The 23,547-nt window shown below is 36.2% G+C and overlaps 1 protein-coding gene across 2 annotated transcripts; it reads right to left on the minus strand.

Annotated features, from left to right (window-relative positions):
- Positions 1 to 1,195: 1,195 nt before the first annotated feature.
- Positions 1,196 to 22,980, minus strand: Vglut (Vesicular glutamate transporter). 2 transcript variants are annotated; one of them, XM_076776435.1, is made up of 9 exons: positions 22,881 to 22,980; positions 19,307 to 19,439; positions 18,490 to 18,710; positions 17,466 to 17,782; positions 17,230 to 17,404; positions 16,847 to 17,139; positions 16,257 to 16,637; positions 15,797 to 16,006; positions 1,196 to 13,720 (listed from the first exon to the last, which is right to left on the minus strand). In XM_076776435.1, the coding sequence occupies exons 2-9, from the start codon at positions 19,378 to 19,380 to the stop codon at positions 13,481 to 13,483; spliced, it is 1,911 nt and encodes a 636-aa protein (XP_076632550.1). In that variant the 5' UTR covers positions 19,381 to 19,439; positions 22,881 to 22,980; the 3' UTR covers positions 1,196 to 13,480. The 2 variants fall into 2 exon arrangements, with proteins under 2 accessions (XP_076632550.1, XP_076632551.1); XM_076776436.1 differs by lacking the exon at positions 22,881 to 22,980 and adding an exon at positions 21,256 to 21,603.
- Positions 22,981 to 23,547: the final 567 nt, after the last annotated feature.

Raw genomic sequence — 23,547 nt, forward strand, 5'->3', positions numbered from 1 at the left:
TTCAATCCGTTCAGAAGTTATGACGTTTCAAAGATACGCATGAAATTTTAGAGTGACATTTCTGGCCTGAAATTATATTTTCGGTAAGGAATTTTTTTCTCGAAAATGGTTAGGAATTCGAGGGTATGTCTATTGACCAAAAATGATTATATTTGACCTCTAAAACTAAAAATAATTTTTTTAGAATGATTTAAAATTTTTTAATTTCGTCGAAAAATTTGTCCACCTATGGAATTTTTTTCTTGAAAGTGAGTAGGATTTCGAGGTTATGTGTTTTAACCAAAAATGATTAAAATTAACTCCTAGAACCGAAAATAATTTTTTCAGAAGGATTTGAAACTTTTCAATTTCATCGAATCTGCATCTACCCCCTGTCAATTTCTTTTTTAAATTTGTTTTTCATTTTTAATAAATTTCTTTGACGTTCTACGGAAATGTTATTTCATACTTTTTTGTTAGTATCCATGAGCTCTACCTCGTAAATAAATTTCAATGTAATACTTTCATTATTGTAATAGACCATTAGAATCAACTACTTCTTCCTCGAATCCCCAAAGCTATATGAAGCGCCAGAGCTCATATACAAGGTGGCTATATATTAATGTGTGTAAGTGGGAGGTCTGATAAGGAGATTCTAATATCACCTTCGAATTTTCCGGTCGGTATGACAGTCAGATTGAGCCACGAAAGTCCATAAGTTGTGTGGTCTACTTCTATACTTCATCTGTGATCCTACTTACCAGTATTAACCTTTTCTATACTTTACAGCTTTATTATGTCATACTACTAACTGCTTTGTATTTTGCAATTCTTGAAAAAATAAAAATAAGTGCCACTTTTACAAACATAAATGGAATAAATGTTTAATTATAATTAGTCACGGCTTGATACGTAAGTGTAACATAATACAAAGATAAAATGATTCTATCTCGGGTTTCGTTAATTATTGAAATCGTGTTTTTGCAGACAGGAATGCGTACATCGTGCCCGCGAATGTAAAAAACACGAAAATAGAATACTACGTACTCGCGTGTATCGATTTGTAATCAGGAATGTAAATAAAACATGAGTTACGCTTGGTAATGTGAAATGATTACGAAAGTGAAGCATAATAATCGCAACGAAGCTGTCATCGAACGTTTAACCTGATTCTCTGAAAAAAAAATTGTGATCGCTTGAAAAGATCGGCTTAGAATTTATTGTCAATGATCGGTATTTCTTGTTTTTATTTACATAATACACTCAAAATTACAGTATAGATACATATTTTACATAATTATTGTTGTAATAATTATTAACAAACCAGACCATACCGGCATGTAACAATGATTCTTTTTCGCTCTAACTTGCAGCTACTAGTGTATATAGAACAGGCCCGCTATTTTTAAACAGTCAAAATAGATTTCTTTAAATTGCCCACCGCAGGTACAGATTACCGTATGCCATGTTCGTATTGGAGATCATTATGAAAAGAACACCGCGTGGGTGGGAACCGTGAATCTGGAAACATTAAAGTAACAGCGAATGGACACAGAGAGTGTGTTTCACGCGGGAATCGATCATTTCTCGATCCTTTTTTTTTCTTTCATTGGTATGTAACAGCGTCCTACTATCGAAGAAATTTCAATGCTCGACACGGTTTACAGTCACAATGATACACGCGACAGTCGAGTTCTACGTTTCTGTCTAAGATATTCAAACTGATATTAGGCGTCAGCCATTAACGCATTACCGTCGAAACGCGTGAAACTATACGTTGAAAAAGAAACACGTGCTTTGCAAAATCGTAATACTTTGCTACTAAACCGATCAAATATTTCTTCACACTTTCAGCGTGCTAAGTCTATGTTATACTTTCTAAGCGCTATTTGTCGCACGTACAACTATGACGGTGTAAATGTCGGATAGTTTTCCAAGAGTACGGTCAAAGAATTTCGTCCGTGTCAATTCTCAAATTATTAAATAAAATACTGACGTTCGAGCGTAGATTTTGAACGAATTTTTAACTTCGAGATACGGGACTGAAATTAGCTATTTTAAGATATTGAGTAATTCAAAGAGTAAGTTTTCTAGTTTTGTTGAAACGCCAGTACGAGTGCTTGGAAGATTCAAATGTCACGACGATGGTAGATAAAGGCGTACCACTCGCTGGCAATGCGTTAATCGAAGGCACCAAGCAAGAGAATGCGAATAGTATGATCGAGCATGAATAGATCGGTAATACCTACTAAAATCGTGTACTTTGATGCACAGCACAGAAGAGCAGATTCTTTTGACTCACGCGTAATTCTAGCTCTCGAATACCCTTAACAAATACGTTATTGTCTGTTAAACAATAAATCCGATAAACATTAATATTGTCAGTTCGATACACTAAGATCGATCAAAATTTTTATAATAATATGTATATATACGTATATATAAGTATGTATATGTACACACACGCGCGCGCATACACACACAACACACAGACACACATTTCAAATACGAATCCGCAAGTAATTACGTACGTGCGTGTAACAGAGAAACGAATCGTTGAAACGCTGCAAGAATTGCGAAGCATCTTTCGATAATATTTCATGAAACATGTCTCCGTCTCGATTTTAAGATTATATTAAATATCAGTTTGTTAGCTCTGTTTGTTAACACGTTGAGTACCCAATTTTTCATGCCTTTTTTGGGATATTCTCAACATTTGTTCAAATTATTAAGTCAATATTAGAGACATTCAATATTCCAATGGAGTACTTATTTTACAATACTTTCAATCATATTAATGCTATTCTGAAACTTAATTACAGTTGACTAAGTTACTAACTTTTAAGTAGCAATTTGGTAGCTCGATTATGGTTAATTTATTCCAACTGATGATTAAATTTTTGAAGATGTTATTTGCAATCTCTTGGAAACAGGTTTAGAAGTTTCCAAACTCAGGCGTAAAATTTACGAAAATTTTCTCAGCAATTCTCGGCTCGTTTAACAATTACGATTAATGAGTTTAGCACATATTGTCTCGTTAAATGATCCACAGCAAACGTTCTAATTACTACGGGTATTAAAATTGCTTAAGCCGAAGCATTATGTCGGCAAGGGAAAAGAAATTGCTTTTAACGTATCCACCATTGTTCGGTGAATGCACGCGTTTCCGGTTCGTACAATTTGCAGAACGATAAATTATTTCGCGTGACACAAAACAGTCTCCTCGACCGATCGCATACACGACGCAGGTATGTAATTTGAAAATGTCATAAACAGAAGTATAATAATAACAACGAGATAATTGTAAGCCTACATTCGATACCTAACAACAAACCACGTGAAGCTTAGCATAGAATTTCAAGTATTTCACCGTAAAACACTCGTGCTTCGCAGAAAACAGTAATTTTCTTGAATCAACACTTTCTGTGATAAAAGTAGCACGCGAACGAGTTCGAAAAATCATTTCCGTCACGCGACTGTTGATTCTTTTATGTTAATCGTATTGTGAGATTAAAAACACTTATTTCGCTTCATTTATTAACGAATTTTTCAATCTGTCAATCAATTTAAAATATATTTAAAAACTTTCGAATCTCCGACCAAAAATGGAGTCGTTCGCGTGAATATTAAGAACTTGTGATCTTAAACGCTTAAAGAAATAATAATTTTATTCGAACGACAGAATCGTTGTGACTATAATTTGTTTTAACTATTTTGAAGAATTATCAACAGTCTTCAAGAGCGTGAAGCCGGAAATGCCAAACGCTCGAACGTATTTTAATTCGCCACGTCGTTTCCATAGTAATTTTCTCGAAAAGTGTCGTCCGCTCGAAAGTGACGAAATCCACGAAAGTATCACGGTGAAATCGATTTCGCATAATGCACACATGTATATATCTCTGAAACATTTCTACTTTATTGTCCTTAAAATGTATTACTTTCATTTTGCTTGCGAGCATCTCCCTTTATTGTCGATATTAATAATTGATATCATCTCGCAAAACAAGATCGATAGAACGACGTAGACCGACATTATCTTAATTATGTACTTGAGAAACGTACGTGTAACTATCTACTACCGACACACGTATATGTATACAGAACATGTACGCGTTACACATGATATATACATACACGAACGTAAGTACGCGTATGCAACGAGGAGCAAAAAAACTATCGTAAGGTGACAGCCAATCACGTGGCGTCACTAGTATTGTTCCACCAATCGAAAGATTCGCGACACGCATGCGCTGTACAGTTAATTCGAATAATAAATCATCGATAAGACCAACGCATAACAAAATTTATTAAAAAGTTAGATCCTCGTTTATTGTAAGATACTTTATTCCGCGATTCAAATTTTTATTTTTATTTAACGAGTAACGGATAAACGGGTCTTTCGTATTTTATTCGTTGCTTGAAATTTGTTCAACATTCGATGATAGCTTCTTTGCTCTCCGATGTACGCGTGGCATATATTTATACATATAGAATTTATTCGTTCGAGCGACAATTAATTATTTCCACCCTCCATTTTGAATATACGATATAATATATCTACGTCGCAAGCATGTTTAGCGCAATGTTCTTGTATAATCTTTTCTACGCCCTTAATCGTATTCCAAGAAAATAATTAGGTAATTCGAAAAGACTTTCGACGCGTTCTTGCGTTAAAATTTTAATCTGCTACCCCCGATGTTGGTTACTTTCGTTACAGATATTTGAATTTTTTATGACAAGAGACGAAACGTGTAAATGTTACGTTCTTAGAATAATTTTAATTTCTTTATCACTACGTGGCATCTCTTCGTTTTGCGCCCTAGTCACTTGACACTCGTGTCATCCATTACGCGATGTAAGAATTCGCCAAATAAACGTGAATCGTTCAAAACAACAATTTCTAACGATAATACGTAGAATCGCCGACGATAGAGACTCATCGTCAATCAAGGGAATATTTTTTACATATTAATTTAACGACAGATACAACAATATTACATATAACCGATATATATACTAACGTAAATAATACTAACGTAATATACTCTTCTGGCGATAACGCTAAATGTTAGAACAAAGATAATAACGATATAAAAATTAATTCTCAACAATTAAAAAAGAATCTAATCTATACTTATTAAAATCATGATAAAATTTACAAATTTAAAAATGTTAAAATATCTATATGTTAACCGACCATCGTTTATATTTCATGACTATATTAACACATTGCAGACTGAAGACTTTAACTCAGTTATATCAGATATAAAGTTATTGGTTAACAATGGCGAATACGAAAGGAGTACTCACCCTCCCATTGACCAAAACAATCTATTGTTTCAATTTTAATCGCTTCAAGCGATTTCTTTATTCGTTGATAAATAAGCTAATCGCGAAACTTTTGACAAAAGTTGCAAAACAGTAGTGGAGGAATTTAATTACTTCCAATTAAATTATTAGTTTAAATCTTCCCGGTCCACAGTGTGTTAAACTCGAAAATGTCGTGTGCCCCCCATCGACAAGGGGTTAACTCATAGAACTGAATCTAATAATTCATTTCGAATCGGTTTATATTGCTGAGCAACCTTTATAATCATTCTTCTCGTCAACATTCGTTATGCATTTACTTTTCAATGCATAGATTTCGACAAAAAATAAGTAATCCTACTCTCTGGTAAATGCAACATTCTATTTCTTCGCTATTCAGTATTTAATATCATGTAAATAATGTACACAAGGCATGCCACCACACTGATTTCAAAGAATCACTTAGTTTGGATCTACGTAATTTAGCTTGACAAATTTTTCTACTGCTGAAAGACTCCAGCTTGTTTTTCAATATTTTTCGAAAGTTGTGCACAATATTCCTGCAAACATTTGCGAATTTTAAATCCTCCTTTTTATTAATTTGCGTGCATGTTACGTCAATGTTAAATTATCATTTAACCCTCGATCATTTTTTATCCATTTCTCATACAAGTTACTAATTTGCTATCAAATGTAAGAAATTCATTTCACGTCCAAATAATTAATAAAGAATAATTATTTTTATTTTTCGTAACTGATCGATGGTCGATCATTCGAGGTTCAATAAAGAAAACTGTGCTCCGTTTCGATTAGCAAATTTTGAACAAAATTTAAGTGTTCAAATATTATTAGACCTCCATTTTGACTACCAGCCGTCCCTGATTTTTGTTACGTAAAACGATGGCAAACCCTGTGCACGCGAATCTGTAGTTTTGATTATATGTATATGTAAAGCTAATCGTTATTAAAGCGATACAGGGTGCACCGAAAAAAGTGAACGCGACAATACACGGATATCCGGTATTTTTATAAGGTGCCGCGAAATATGCAGTAACTCCATTTTATGGGAGTTATTCTCACAACGTAACTCGCAAGAGTTCGCATGAATGCATCAGCATGCGTTCGGATACCACCCGTATCTCGTTCTTTATTGTCATAAATTATTATCGGAGCTATATATTCATATAAATATATCAGTATTATTGTTCGAACAGCATTGGAACTTATCCTAAGTATTTCTCTGTAGTGATTACAGTGAATGTATACCTCGAGTTCAACCCCCCATCCCCTCTCCTAATTTAACAATGGATAAACATGGATAAGGTTAGGCCAGTCACTACCTCGATAAAAATCAATGCAATAGCGAATGTAGTAAGTTTGAGCGAGTCACGATTTTAAAGAAAAACTTGCAATTGGATATTTGCCAGCAGAGCAGAGCCATCAGATATCTCCTTTATTCGTCTTTAATACTACTATTGTACCATTATTTTAATTAATTTCAATGCCCCGATACTTTATTAGTTTAACATTATACTATTCGAACATCTTTCAATATTTCGTAACTTTGGTAATTTGTGACTTCAAAATTTTTAAAGCATTTATTTAACAATGTATCACTGTGTCTGGAATTTCAATAGTTAAATATTTATTAAAATGCTCATTCGTTTTAACATAGACCTCTAAATTTATGAAAAAGCCAACACACCTTCCAAAGCATTTGCCTCGTTAACCAACGAAATTCTCAACAAGCACCACGATTAAACAAACACTAATTGTAGCTGAAGAAGAAGCTTATCGAAAGATTCGTCAATAACATACTACCAACAAAACCATCCTACAAATCCTAGAAACTCGATAGCCCAAAAGGGAAAGAGTAACCAGAAAACGAAAAAGCCACAAACCTTCATTACGAAAACTGGAACGACCCTTCTTATATTATAAAAAACCTCAGAAAGAACATTATCCAAACAACGATAAACCCTTACAAACTACTGAGGATTCGACAAGCAGCAATAATTAGACTCACAATGGAGCACATACTTCTTCGTAAAACTTTTCGTTTCGCTGTTTGCAAATGTCTGCTTTCTTCTAAATAAATTTATCTCGCGTTTTATCCAAAACTCTGTCCTCGAACGCGTATTGATTCGAAAAATAGTCACTTGAGAGAGACATCTTTCGGCTCCGCTCCGCCGTTAACGCGAATAAAATTTTTGTAAACGTGTTCCACGGTAATGAAAAAAACGTTTTACGTTTTACGTTTTACGTTTGCTCGATACAGACCGGATACGCCACTTTCTTCCGTTAACGTAACGACATTAGTCGTTCCGCTCGGTATTCCAGTGACAAATCTGTTATGGCGGATAACAGACATCGCGTGCAACGTACTCCGTTGGTACACGTGTCGTTAGAATTTCCGGCTTTCCATCGAACGAAAGCAACACGGAAAGAAGACGGTGCCACGAAAACGACGTGTTCCGAAACACGTTTGTCATTATTGTCCGTATTACCGTTACCGATTACAGTGATTATTGTCAAACAAGCGATCGTGACTCCATTATATTACCCGTCGGCATTGTCGACAACATTACGACAGCAAAAAACTATTAGAAAAACGTAACGGTTCCAACGTTACACGCCCAGTTTACATTTTAAGTTTCACTTTTTTTAAATACTTGTTTCTCGTATAAAAATAAATCTAGCGTTATCCAGTTTTGTAAAAGAGTTCGCAGAAATTGGAAACAAAATGATCGATTTGTTCGAATTTTATAAAAATGGAAAAGCAAATGACACTCGTGTTAAATATTTTGACTCGAATGGAAAAACGAATTAATAAAATTGCAAAATAACGAAACTGATTATTCAACAATTCTGGCTTGCTCCGTGGCGTAGGAACGTTGAAGCGTTATTACGTTTCTACGTTTAAGGATTTCGTCAAATTATAGCCTCGAATGGTTTCTTAAGTTATAATCTATCGTTGTGTAAATCAATCAAAAATATCGTTGCGTCGTGAACGTTCGACGAAATAAGCTTGCGCCATTGACCGTTAACTCCTCGTTTCGCATAACCGCAGACCCAAAGTGTATAAATTCATCGTACGAAGCTTTTTCTTTGTTTCCATTTTTTTTTATCAAAATATTTTTAATCATTCTCGACAATATAATATAATATAAAGACCGTTATTGTATCGTCTCTTTCAAAATAAATAAATACGTACTCTTACATTCGTGTTAATTGAGCATATATTATACTTTTTATTAATGTAACGCTTCCTAATAGATTATTTAAAAAATTCAAGTGCTTACTTTCGTTCAGAAATTCTTTCTTTTTATTATTGTCTTCGGTAGATTAAATTCGTGCTTTTTATATATTCTCTCGGATAAAAAAAAGAAAAGAAAACGAAGAGTTAACGCGTTCCTTTAAACAAGTTTTAACAACGGATCGCATATAAATACTACAGGATTTGTTGCTTCATTGTAACACGTGCATGGGATTACAAGTTATTATTGTCGGCACCGTGAATCGTCCAAAAAATAAATACTTCGAAGCGCGTCGTTGAATCCTAGCGACTAATAACACACGCCTAAGCATTTCGTTTATCGCGACTACACTCGATTATCGATCGCCGTGTACCTTGCCCTTAACGATATATACATACATACATATATATGCGTATATATCATAAGTAATAATACAGTAATGTAATGTGTCATATGCAGGGTGGGTCGTGATTCCTGTTACCAACGATTACTTGGAATAAAATAACTGAAAATTGCAAAATGTAATTTTTTCATACTTTGTTTACAATTAAAATAACAGAATCTTTAGATATTTTTAAAAATGTCAACTAACTTTCTAAATACTTTGGACTCCATTAAGGAATAAACTTTATTTCCTAATTCAATTTTTCAATATTAATATCGTATCAAGAAATATCTGCAAATGCTTTTTGTATAATAGATAAAAATATGGACAAACTCCTACGTGAAAGAATTAAATATAAAACGTACGATTCCTTTCGAACTTTGTTTTATCGACTAGAATGAATGAAAATCAACATTTAGACATACGCAAACTAACTTTTGTACTCTAGATTTCTGTGAAAAAAAAATTATTTTACATTTTCAATTGGATATTAATTCAAGATTATTTCCCCACGAGTAATCTCTTTCCAAGCCTATTAAACCCGACCCTGTATATGCACAACGTATAATACTTTGTATACTAACCCCTTCGTGTGTATTATAATATTCGTTAAGTTTACCAATTGATATTATATTATATTATTTACACACCGTTGAAGAATATCAAGATTCGTATCGTTACTTTTCTATTAATATCTCTTCGCGTGCTTGTCCCCAAAGCCCCCCTTTTCCCTCCCCCAAAAGAAACTACGATTACGGATGTGAACGTTAAAAACGAAATTAAACGAGCACGATTTAGCGAGATAAAGATTGGAATAATCGCTAAGGGATTAATACGATGTCGCGAAATGGCGTTTACGTAACATGGGCTCAATGCGTACGTATATATGCGTATGTGTATATGTATATTAGTTACACCCACGACACGGCAGATAAAACGCGTGTAACATCTAACTGTTGCTCGTCGTTTAGCACGTAGAATTATATACCCGGCCACGTATATATATACTCATATACATATACATGTATATTTATATATATGATCATACATTTATACACGTATCTCATATTACGAATTTTATAAGTTTTAAAAAGTTTCATCGCGTCAATTGACTAATCTCGTGGATATTCGGGCAACGAAACGAAGGGCTGCTCGAATAATGGTACATACACAGTGTTCCACGTAACTTTACGATCCGACGTTAGATGTACACAGTGAACCCGCGATCGATCGTTTCTGAGATTACTATTCTCCCCAGTTTACTGTTCCCTTCATGATATCGTTGGAGTTTCACTATAATCCGTCACGCTGACCAACCGTACGGAATACGCCTGCTATTAATAATGCAAATATAATTCCTCTCGTCCTATATTCGAGTGATATACTTTCATCGCTAGCGAATCGGTACACTTTGATATATAATGGAATTAGATAATGTAATATATAATATCTTTTATACGTATCATCTTTGTTTAATACTTTCTTTTTAACTGTATTTAATGGTAATGGTTATGCAATTTTCCATTTATTCAATGCCGACTGTACAAACGAACGATCGACGTTCAACTGTATACGTACTAAATGTATGTGTACCTTTCAAACGTACGAATATATATATACATCTATATTGTTTTACGATTCGCCCGCGAAACAATGCAATGAATTGGACACCTTGTTATCCTCGTTCTCTATATACCCCGTGTCTCATATATCGGTGATCGATCAAATATCACCAGCAGCATTTCGTATATAGTAACGAAATATGTACGTTTATACGTGTATGTGTGTCCGTGTATATGTCCGTGTGAGGATACATGTATAATATTACGAAGTACAAACATCTAGGACAATGTATATAACGCGATGTACTCCTAATTCGCGAACTTACGTTCGAACTTTCATGTATATACTTTCATCAAATACGTACAGTAGAACTCGATGTATCCGAACCGTGGGCGCCATTTTCCTAACGATACCAGGATCTCGATAAATTTTATCTGCGATTAATATATCGATATTGACATAAACGTTCTTGTTCCTGGATTTTCGAATCACGATATCCAAACTGTTTAACCTCCTCAGACATGCCGTGTGCGTATGTTCGATACAATTCGTTGAAAAAGTATACTGTATTCGACGATGTATCGTTTCGAATAAAACAAAAAAAAATGATTTACTCTTTGCAGCACCAACTAATGATTCTTATTTTCAATCTAAAAATTTGAAACTCCCTAAAAATTTATGTTAAATATATATTTGAAATTCTTGTGCCACAAAGAGTAAAGAAATATATTACTTTTTTTGTTATTGAAATATGTTTTTCGATCAAAATACTGTTCAATTATACTTCTCTGTAGTTCAAGCATCGAGGTGAGTTAAAATAGCGTAAAAGCAATAGTAGTAATCCTAGAATTGTGAAAAAATTCGAGGAAAGCTACAATACTCGAATATTTCGAACTATCAAATTCTTTCGAGGCATATAATCCGAGTAATTCGATTTTTTCGAACAATTCGACGACGTTTCAAGCAGCTTGAATATTTTTAGTAGCACGAACGAATTGAAATATATTTATTCTTATATCTACATTCCCTTTATATAAGGAGGAACACCCGTAAATTTAACAATTTAAACAAAATAACTCGACTCTGGTGCGAATCCCAGTCAGAGAAGTAACATGTGCAGCCATTTAAATTTTATTCTCTCATAGTTCTATGAGAAATAAAGAAAAATGAAAAGAAAATTTCAAAGTTTTCGTAACATCGAGTACCGAGTACTCGAATCTTATGAAACACGAAGAAAAATCGTCGTCTGAAGAGGTTGTGCGAATAGAAGTTTCATCGAAGAGATCAGGTCCCAACAAATAGAGCTCTACGGTACTTTACGTCTTATCATACTAATACTTTCATCTTGTTATCACTTTCTTACGAATACTTTCATACGTTTCTGAATTTTGTTAAGGTCCGTGTGCTTGCGATTACATTTAAACTCGAAAGGCTTAAATAACGATCTTCATCTACGACTCGTCACCGGATGAACGTTCTAACGTGTTTTCTCTTATCCCAACGTTCCACGGAACAGCGTTTCCCGATCGTCAGATTAATAAACGGAACTCGCTAGTCCCGTGGTTAAAATATTGACGTATCGATAATTAATTCGTTCTAGTCGCCGTGCGTTCGTTCGTCGTCGAGTAACCGGTTGTACTATTTCAAAATTCGCGCCTATCGAACGACGCGCGCGCACGTTCCTTCGTCAACGATCGATGACCGGCATTAAGTGTTCAATATTAGTTTTGTCTTTTTTTTTTTTCTTTTTATTGCTATGTTTCTAGTGATCCGTATCGTTGAGTTGTGCCATTAGCGTAAAAAGAAGAAAATAACGATATAGAAATACCTAAAAGTTTCAGCGATCGTGCCGAACTAATCCCCGCCATTCTGCAAAACCTTCCCGTTATTGTCTTCGAGTAATTATTGTCTGCGAAGGTTTGGCTGCTTTGTTATTGTCTGCTTACAGTTTCATTTAAGATTGGTTTCCTATTTGCACGATAGAAATCCGTGAACGAATAATGAAGGTGTTTTACCTTTTCTCTTTTTCTTCGTTTTTTCATTTTCTTGCACTCTTTTCTGAAACGATATGTTTCAGATCCGTTTCGATTAGTTTAAACCAGGGATGATTAACTTAGTGGGGGAAGTTCTTCCGCGCTTGAGTGGAACAGAAATGTAGAAGAACGAGCCACGATTGGCTCCCCCAGTTCGCCATCCCTAATTTAAACCGATAAGTAAGGTAGAAAATATTTTCTTTCGTTCTCGTCTACGTGAATATTTTGTTGAATAAAGCTTTGGTATTTTGTGTTTTACTTCGTCTCGTTTACCACTATTATTTTTATCTTTGTTAGAAACCGCTTTACGAAAAATGATCTCGACGAAACAACTTTCCTGTGGTTTCCTAGCGCGTCGATTTACAGCACTATGCCCTGCACTCTTAGGTATTGTAATAGAAAAGAAATTTCATCCCTTGCAGTCTAATTCAAAATACAAAGCCTGACATTAGACGTGTCGATAATGTAAAAGATCCCGAATCATCGAAAACTTATTTGTTACCTCTTCCATCTCCCTCTAGTACTTCATTCTTCAGAAAAATCATTCTCGAATTGCCATTGTGCGGTTTCATCGTGGCATCCTTTCGCTGAGATGTAAAAATCCTCGTAATTAAATTCCTTATAAATTTTGTTTAAGACACAGTTGTACTATTTTCATTCCCAAAAAGGGAATTAAATATCCAATAATTCTCCGTACGAGAAATTATTAATTTCTCGAGTTCATCGGTCACGACGTTGTTTACGTTTAAATCGGAACATAAATTGACTAATGGAGGACCTGGTCGATCGAAACGACCATTAACAAACAACGAGAGCACGGTCAGAATGAATTCCGACAAGCTCCTAGACTCGAATCGAAGTATCAGAAGCAGCTACAAAATGAACGCGAAACGATCCATCACCTTAAGAAAATGATTTCCTTACGCGTGGTCTCGATCATTCGGATATTGACAAATTTAGTTCCACTGTTGATTCTGCGTCACGTCGTGCGTGTAATCGTCCGTCACTGGCGGTTGTACCAGAGATGCGTGTACATCGGTGGCGAAAGGATTCGTCGAATGGAAAGGGTTGCTATTCGTTTCCGTCGATCCGTAGCTTATTGCGGGTTTGTCCTGTTGGGCGTATGTACTGTCCGCGGGTAGTTGCTCGTAATTGTCCCAATCGTCGTTTGCACCTCCGCCCATGGATGGTTGTTTCTGGAAGAAGAACAAAATTACACTCCTCGCGTCAATATTTATAATCCCATAAGATTATTTTTAAGAGGATATACTGTCGCTTTTGTCTAGTTTAGCTTCATTGAAATCGTGTTAGTCTTGTTAAATAGGGGCTAACTAAAGTAGGGGGTAATTTCTTTCTGGAAGAAGAAAAACATTACCCTCGCGAGAATATTTATAATTCCATAAGATTATTTTTAAGAGGATACACTGTCCTATAAATTTAAACATTTTTCCTGTCTTATAATATCCATCGAAATTGCTCCATCGCTTTTGTCTAGTTTAGCTTCATTGAAATTGTGTTAGTCTTGTTAAATTGGGGCTAACAGACTATCGAAGCAAACGAAATTTCGTAAAATAATCGCTGTAATATTTTAATAAACAGTCGAGAAACACGTATTAAAAATACTTTAAATTTATACGCGTGCAATTCCGAAGCTACTCGTGGTTTATCCATAATTGACACACCATTAGAAGAATCTTCCCCTTTAAAATGGATTTTGTTTTATGTTGATCCGACTTTCCCTTTTTTGGAGATATCGTCGTGCAAAGGAAAGCGTAATTTTTTTAATTCCACTATCTCTATCTTCGTTTTGCGCGTCGGACCTCTCTCTCGCTCGCGCGACGTGCTGACCTACCTCAACCACGTGAACTGCGCGGTGGTCAGTGCGCGTAGTGTGTATCCACGGATTTGCTATTACTACGAGTGCGTACGCACTTTCTAGAATTAAAGTGGGTCGTAGTATTTCGAGAAATACCGTCCAGCATCCCGTGTTTATTAATGAAACGCAACGAAACGCTTTAATATCTGCGAAACTAACCAGTGTATCAACTTGAAACAAAGTTCGTTATACTTCCAGAACTAACTACACAATGGATGTATCGACCATTATAATTTATGTTGTTTTCTACGTTTATTTTGTAATCTATTTTGACGCTGTGTACCTAAATACGTTTGAGGAATTCCTATTGATTATTGTGAGCGTTAATTGGTTCGTGGAAAGGAGCATTCTCGTCTATATTTTAATGAGGGATTCTAAAGGCCAAAATAAGACAAAAATCAAGAATACCAATTTGTTGATTGAGGCTTCGTTAAAAAGCTACTAACAAAATTATTCTTAAAAATTATCAATAAAATTTGTCCACCTACACGAATTTTTTTCTCGAAAGTGCCTAGGATTTCGAGGGTATGTGTATTCACCAAAAACGATTGTAATTGACCCCCGCAACCGAAAATAATTTTTCCAGAACGATTTGAAATTTCTTTTTTCGCCGAAAAATTTCAGCAGCTACCCCTTATCGATGTATCTTAAAAATTCATTTTTCATTTTTAATAAATTTATTTGATGCTATACAGAAAAGTTGTTTAATACTTTTTTGTAGGTATCCATGAGCTCTACTTCGAGACTAAATTTCAATGAGATCCATTGACTATTGTAAGAGTTATGACCATTTGAAAATTGGGCCATTTTTATGGGGTTTTTCTAACTTTACGGGGTCAAGGAACAACTTTTCCAATATTTTTAGAATTTCTACATATTCTACACTAAAATACGCGTCGTTTGCCTTTTTAAACATTAAAATCGTCCAATCCGTTATGACGTTTTAAAGATATGCATGAAATTTCAGTGAAACATATCAACGCTATGGTCAGACATGAAATTTTCGGTAATGAATTTTTTTCTCGAAACTGAGTAGGAATTCGGGGGTATGTCTATTCACCAAAAATGTTTGTTATTATCCCCTACAACCAAAAATAATTTTTTCAGAATGATTTGAAATTTTTTAATTTAACTTTTTAATAACTTTTTAAAGAAGCCTCAATCAACAAATTGATATTCTTGATTTTCGTCTTATTTTGGTCTCTAGAATCTCCTATTAAAATTTTTCCCAGTGGTAGCCGAACACTCTGTATATAAAATACTTGGTTTAAAAAAATGAGTTTTGAGATTGAGTAATCTTATAACAAATTGTCAGTAAAATAAACACACAACCAACGGATTTATGTAATTTTTGCGCGAATAGTAGAAAAATGACGGTAAATAAAAAAGTACTTACGATAAATTTGGACTGCATAGTCATTGGCGGTGGCGGGACCGGTGGTTTCGTTTGCCCAAATTCGTCCATAGCGTTCCAACTCTTTTCCTCTTCCGCGGAGGGATCAGCCCACGGTTGCAGTTCCCCGGAACAAAAGATTCCGTAGAATGTTACACCGAAAATATGCACGCACGCAGCTATGATGAAGACGTTTTTCCAACTCTGAATATCCTGCGAAACACAAACGAAATAAAAATAACATTAATTTTACTTATAATGTAAAAACAATTATAAATACATATTTTGTGTATCATAGAAAGTAATCCTAAGTCCAAACAATTAACTTGTTATTTTTTGATTCGTCTTTCGATTCTCCTTCATTTGTTACTTATACGATCTTGGTACAATATAGACATATTACTATCATTGTTTTACAATCGAAATCAGACGTTAATGTTGACAAAAAATGTTTTTATAATACCTTCTTTTCTGTGATGTTATCCACGAAGAATGGTACCAGGAGCCCCGCTATTGTACCAATTCCATTCGACATTCCCATCAAAATACTGGCGTATCTGGGCGCGATATCCAAATGGTTGACGTTGAAACCCGAAATGGCGAATCCACTGCAAGCCACGCCAATCGCAAGGGCAACGGTAGCCGCTGTACCATTTCTGTGCATCGTTGCGTTCGCCACCACCAAGAAGAAGAGCGCCTCCATCCCGAAACCACCGCAATTGAAGAGTTTCCTAACGTTGGTTGTTGATAATATTCCACGTTTACGGAGGTAATCGGCGAGCAATCCTCCGCAAGGCACGATCGTCGTCATCAGCAAGTGCGGGAGCGAGCCAATAACACCGGTCTATAAAAACAGAGTTTTCAAAATTTTTAGTAATAATAAATATTATTACTTTACATTTGGTGTGTTTTCTATTTTCAATTGTGAATACGATGATTGCAAACGCAATCGTGATAGTCATTTATATGATACTGTGTTTCATATGTAATATCAACGAATGTACGTAACAATGAAACAATGAACACCAGATTATGGGCAGAAAATGAACTTACTTCGACCAGAGGCATACCAAAGGACTCGTGCATAAATCGCGCCTGATACAGCACTAGCAGATAGAAGTTCCAAGATCTGCAGAAGTTAGCGACGATGATGGCGTGCACCGGCATAGACGTCAAGAACTTCCGCCATGGCGTCGTGGCAAACGTTGGCACAGGCAATTGTGCTTGTTTATGGCCGAGAGAATCTTCGATGTAGCGAAGCTCGCGCGTCGAGATGCAAGGGTGTTTGGACGGCTTCTCGAAGGCTAGCCATAGCCAGAAACAGTACCAGATTAACCCGCATATGCCTGAAATTTTCAATCAAACTCGATTTGTGAAAGGGGAAGAAATAATCGAGAAGTTAAAATTTCAATATAATAAACAGTCGTTTATCTTACCGTAGAAATAAAATGACGCCGTCCATCCGAAGCAATGACTCAAATAGCCGGAAAGCGGCATTCCTATGACTACCGCGGCGTAAGAACCGCAAAAAGCCAACGTCGCCAAACGCGATCTTTCCAACGGGGGCGCCCAGTATTTCCAAATACCGTGGCACGCTGGATACGTGACGCCCTGGCAGAAAAGAAGATTACTCGTCGCGTCAAGCCTTTAGATAAAATGCTCGTCATCTCACCTCCACCAATCCTTTCAACACTTGCACGCACATGTCGGCGATCGGGTCTAACTTCAGTGCCCCGGGTACCAATAAGTTCAAGACCGAGGATATGGCGATCGCGGCGCCGAATATTCTGTTCGCGGGATACAGGGATGCTAGAAATCCTCCTGGCACTTGGGTTACCAGGTAGCCCCAAAAGAAAGACGAGTCGAGGGCACTCTCGGTACCGACTGTCCAATTGAACATAAGAGTGTGGTTGTCGTCTTCGGTACTGTTCTTCATCACTATCTTCGCCATGCCCATGTTACACCTCATACCGAACGAAATTATCAATCCTGGAACGAAATATTCAAACGTAAGAAACGTAAGTACTAGGCTAGCGCTAAAAATCCAACACCGTATTTGTTCTAGTCTTGTTTTTGGGATATTTTAGACGAACAACTATTAAAATCTACACAGTTAGGGGGAGTTTTCTTTTGTTTCTAGGATATTTTATACGAACAACTATTAAAACCTGCACAGCTAGGGGGAGTTCCTTTTTGTTTCTAGGATATTTTATACGAACAACTATTAAAACCTACATAGATAGGGGGAGTTCCCCTAAAACTGGACGGCACTTAATACCGGACAGTAGCGATATCTTTAAAGTGATATCTTAAATTTCATTCTTCAGGAAGATTCGTTAAGTAATTAGTGTACTATACCGTAATAAAATTTAAAGAAATAGGCTACTCGAACGAAGACAGGATTACTTAAGATCATCGCTTTCTCTCTTTTACAGTGCTTCCTACGTAAATGGAAAAGTCAAATATTAAAACAAGTCATTTTAACCCCCCTGGTATATTAATCTAGAAATATGTCCTCTTCCTTTCTTTGGACTAAAATGTTACCAAATTTTTATTAGAAACTCAGAGTATTTATTGAATCTAATTGAGAGGAGTAATTATAGATAAAAGAAAGTGTAAGTAAAAAATAACTCATGAAATAATTATTTACAACATATCCTACTCGACTCGATGAAAAAGTATTGTTTAAACTTTACCCATGCAGGCCAACGTTGCCATGGTGTATCTTTTCGATAAACAGGGACATTCTGGCTTGCAGTATGTATCGATGTGACGCAATGGGGGTCTTTCATGTTCCGGGAGTGATTCAAACGAGCCTTGTCTACTATACGCCCTCTCGCCATCGAACCCCTGATTGTCTTTGCTACCCTCGCGGGGCATCTCGAATTCCTCGTAGCCAGCATTGCTTCTTCTGAATCTAGAGACATACACTTTTCATTAATAAATCAATTATTTCGCCTAAACACGCCGCGAAAAATAACACCGATCAACAGCAAATATGCATTCTTCGTCCAAGCAATCAATTCTACTCCCTATTACGACCCCAATAATGAAAGTTAAACTTTGACTCTAGCTTTTCTAAAACACAAACTAAAAATGAAAATCTTGTAATGACTTCCTTTCATTTGATCTGCAATTTTTAAATACTTAAACGTATGTAAATGTAGCATTTTCAGTGCCATTATTTTAGTAAATTCATAACTTTATCATCTGTGATGAATTAACAAAAACATACAAATTTAAAACATCGTGAAGATAGTTTAATCGTAAAAAATGCAAATTATTGTTTACGATTTGTTGACCAATGTAATTTTGCATTTTGAAAGTCGCGTATGTCGAAGGTTAAAAAAAAATAATTTGAAAACCATGTCACAAATCTCGATACAACAATGTCTTATGTTTCTTTAAAAAAAAATCCCAAAGGGCACCTAAAAAATTGACCTCTGAACTAGAATACTCTCTTAAACGATTTTTCGTGTCTCGTTAGTCGTACGAGCATGCGTGAGACATTACCCAGCAAGTTTTTCCGTCGCTTTGGACTTGATGGAGTCGAAGGCCACGAGGCCCGCCGCCGCGAATCCGGACATTTTCCAATTATTGGGGTTGCTCTGGGGCCGGAAATGGTCGCGCTGCTAATCGGCAGCCCCTGAAGCAAAAATCAAACGTCACGACACATGGAGAAACGTTTCACCTTCGCTGAAAAATTTTAATAATCGAGTTCCATCGCTCCTCCAAAGCCTAAACAATCACACTTCGACCCAGAGATCAAACGAAACCGTCAAAACATTTGTAAATGCAAAAAGTGAAAAATACAAAATATATTTTTAGAATCCTCCAATAGCAAAACATTGTCCAAATCCTGTTGCTTGGTCAGTTTTCGCTGAAACTTTTAATAAATTTTTAATAAATGGAGAACTTTTATCTCGTCGAGGTAGAGCAGAAGTTTCAGTTGCACAGAAACTCCTATATTTCTTTGTAAAAGTAGAAGTTATTTAACCAAGAAAATTTTCAAGAAAAATTTAATATATTCACGGCTAATTTTATGTAACTATGCAATATTTCCTTGTACAGAACTGGTTAAAATGAAAATCAAATCTTAGTTTCTAAAGGGTTAATGGGCATAAATTTTACTTTTCAAATAGTTCTAAAATCACTGTTACGTACCATTTATCTTCCAATCATCCCTTTAGCGAATTTATTACGATCTACGAAAGAGTTAGTAAAAATAAAGTAATTGTTAACAAGAAGGGGATGAATCGATCTAAGCCTGCGAATTTGAGATACGGGAGAATGGATGTTGCCATAATTCACTATTCACGTAACCCTCCGGCCTGTTTCTCTCTATTATCGGTGGTCAGACGTTTAAACTTCTCTGTCGTTAGCTGTATTTTCATCATCGAACGACGCTCGCGTTTATATACGAACGTTCGTTCTCTGCATCGAGGCGCGAGGGGATTTCTGGAGTAGGGGTGTTTATTTGGAGTGGTAGTCTCTCCAGCCCTAATCCCCGAACTCTCCCGGGAATGTCTTCGGGGGATGGAAAAATGCGAGAAAACGTGCCTCCTGTCCTCGGATCGTACTTTCTACTTAAGCTTTTCGCCAAAACATCACCCGATATTGCGAGGGTTGCGAACGATAGAATAGTCGATTGCAAAATGTTAAATTTTTAAAGATAATTTCATCGACGAACAGTGAAAAGAGTATTCCAATTGACAAAACTCACAACGACGCTTGTAAATCTGTAGAAACAAATTAAATGGACGACGATGGTTCGAACAAGCTAATCAGAGCATATTCTTGATAAATAATATAATAAGTAATTAATGACAGGCAAGAAGGTACCGCAAGTTAGATTATCAATATCATTACAGAAACTTTAAAAAATCTAAAGATACAAAATGTAGTTATTAATAAGCCAAGGATCAAATTAGAGTATTAAATTCAAGACAAACGAAGATTGTTAATAGCAAACGATAATATAATAAAGATAAAGATATATTTATTTGTATATTATTGTTCCTCGTCAATTTTCTTCGTTTATGTTCGACAATAAAAAGTTGAAAATTAGAATTCCATTGAAATACGTATACTCGTAAATAAAATAAACGAGAAGTGAAAAAAATAATACGTTAACAAAGGATAGAAGGGACGAAGCACGCTATTTTCATCCTTCTATTTTATACATTTTACCCTAAATAATGATCTGCTTCGATCTTATGAAACAGATTAACGATGACAGAACGAGTTTCTGCCAAAAAGGAAAAAACATAATAAAATATATAAAATCAGAAACTACTGATGTCGTAAACTATCCTGCTCTCGAAGAACTCTCCATTCTTCTATCGATTACTTTTGAATTGAGTTTGTACATTTTTTTTTTTTAACAATGGCCGTGCGCGTTCGATGTTATAAAACTGATCGATAGCGAGAGAACAAGTTTCTGTCGAAAATACCAAAGTGACTTTTGCTATGGAGGACGTGGACGAAGCGGAAATTGTTGGCACACTGGCGAGTCGATCGCAAAGAGACGTATCGCAGGACAATGGCTGTCGGATATTAAAATGGCACGTGACGGACAAAAGACATAAAATGCACAGCACGTGTGTTAACGAATTGGGGTGGGACGACGAAGATAGAAACGAACGATTTTACTTAATGGACTCGTTGCACGTCCTTATGGGGGATGCAGTCTCGTTTTTAACAGCGAATTATGTAACGTACAACTTTTTCGAATATTACTTTCACCGAAAATTTATTCATTTCCGAACGTTTCACAAATTTACGATTTATACGAAATACTAAATTTACATTTTCTTATTACGATTTACCGAATTTATGACCTAACAGATCGCGTCGATTAATTATTCTGGTAAAAACATGACAAATTTTACAATTTTTAAATGCATAATGTAAATCAAATTTATTGATACTTAAACGAAGATTATATCGATCGTACTGCAGCATACGATATACTTTTCGAAATAAGGATTGTGGGATTTTTGATTATATATTCTTATAATGTCCAGAAATTCGGAATTTTAACTCTGTAACTGTTGACGACAATTTCATTCAATTTAGAATCGATCTTGTCTAGCAGACTCTGCCTCGGGCGCGACTAAATATAGCCAGACTGAATATTATTAACATGGTTATTATTAAAATAGAATATGGAAGACTATATTTGCCAAGGAACATTATTTTTGTAAATAATTGATTCCAGAATTAAATTTAAAAACGAGTCTTTTAAATTATAAATAATAAATTTTAATTGCTGACGACAACGTGATAAGATCAAAGAACAAGTTATATAACCGATATTTTGAAATTTCTAACAAGAAAATTGATAAGTTACTTTAAATACGTGGATTTCACGCTTTAGAATACGAATTGTAGATGTTAGATGGACGAATGCAGCGATTATTTTTCAGAAATCCAGCGAGGAATTTCCTGCCCGTAGGATTTTTAACTATTTATAGATCAGACGGGATAGTATCGCTATATTTGGAAGCTTTTGGGGGAAAAAATAGGTCCGAATGGAATGAACCCGGATCCCGTCGCCTTCCCCTGGCAGATCAATACGAAAAGTCGCTGACATTCTTCTGATCTCGGTCATTTTCGAGATCCGGACTCTGAAAGGATCTCCCGTTCCTCCGACTTCAATCCTGTTCCCGAATCGTTCATCGAATTTGTCACTTTCACGCACAAGCGAGTCGCACGATCGAAATAACGCACCACTGAGGATCGCACTTCGTCCATTCTACGAACAATCACTTCCAACGAGACCGTGGTAATCCTCGAGGAAATTCTATTTAAATTAAACGGAATCCACACTTTTTTTTCACTCCATGGAAATTCCATAGCCGATCGAACGTCGACGCGAAACGGTCCCTGAATCGTTTCGGCGATTACTTCCACACCGTTCCAAGGTTTAAGCTCGTAGGGGATGCGGATCTGCCCGGACCAACCCTTTCGCGGTCACGGGATGTGCCGCGAAAAGGGTCGCGGTTCTTTGAAAAACACGACGTCGCGTTCTCGAAAATGTGCAATGGGCTGGAGAAAAATAAGTAGAAACAAACGCACGACTCACCAATAATTAAGTCCAGATATGGTTACGAGCGGAGTGGGTAGCGGTAGCGCGCGGGGTACGCGACGGAGAACGTCGTCGACGTCGCCTAACGTCGTCGTCGTCGGCTACCGTGGCGGTGGGGTACCGCGAACCTGGCTCCCGAACTCGGCGTCAGCGCAATCCAACGTCGCGACGCCATTGGCCCGTGCCTCGCGACGCATCGATATCACTGGCCAATCATACGCGATTGCAACCCCCTTCGGATCGACCACAGGCGGGGCTTTATACTCGAATCTAGAATTTTGTAGCAACAAAACGTTAGACAGGAACAGGAATCGTAACGGTGTTAACGTTAATGTCCATACATCGTCGACGAGGCAACCACCACGGATGGGATATCCCACCCTCTTGGGCTTACTTATGTAAGGGTTGTAATTTCAGACCCGATGCGTGGCGCGTTAATCGGTCACTGGCGAACGATCGGGGATAAAATCGGTGAAAAAGTAATACTTTCATACAGACTGGGTCAAAATTGAATTTTTCACGTATGCTCGACTTTTTTTTGTTTGTTTAGCGGTTTAGGGTGGTTTTTAGTTATACAGTATCATAAATATTCCAATATATTGTCTGCCCGAGTTAAACACAAAAAGTATTCACGTGGTATCGATGGCTGATGGTTGATTTGTAT

Source organism: Colletes latitarsis, chromosome 11 (assembly GCF_051014445.1).
Source record: "Colletes latitarsis isolate SP2378_abdomen chromosome 11, iyColLati1, whole genome shotgun sequence".
NCBI lineage: Eukaryota > Metazoa > Arthropoda > Insecta > Hymenoptera > Colletidae > Colletes > Colletes latitarsis.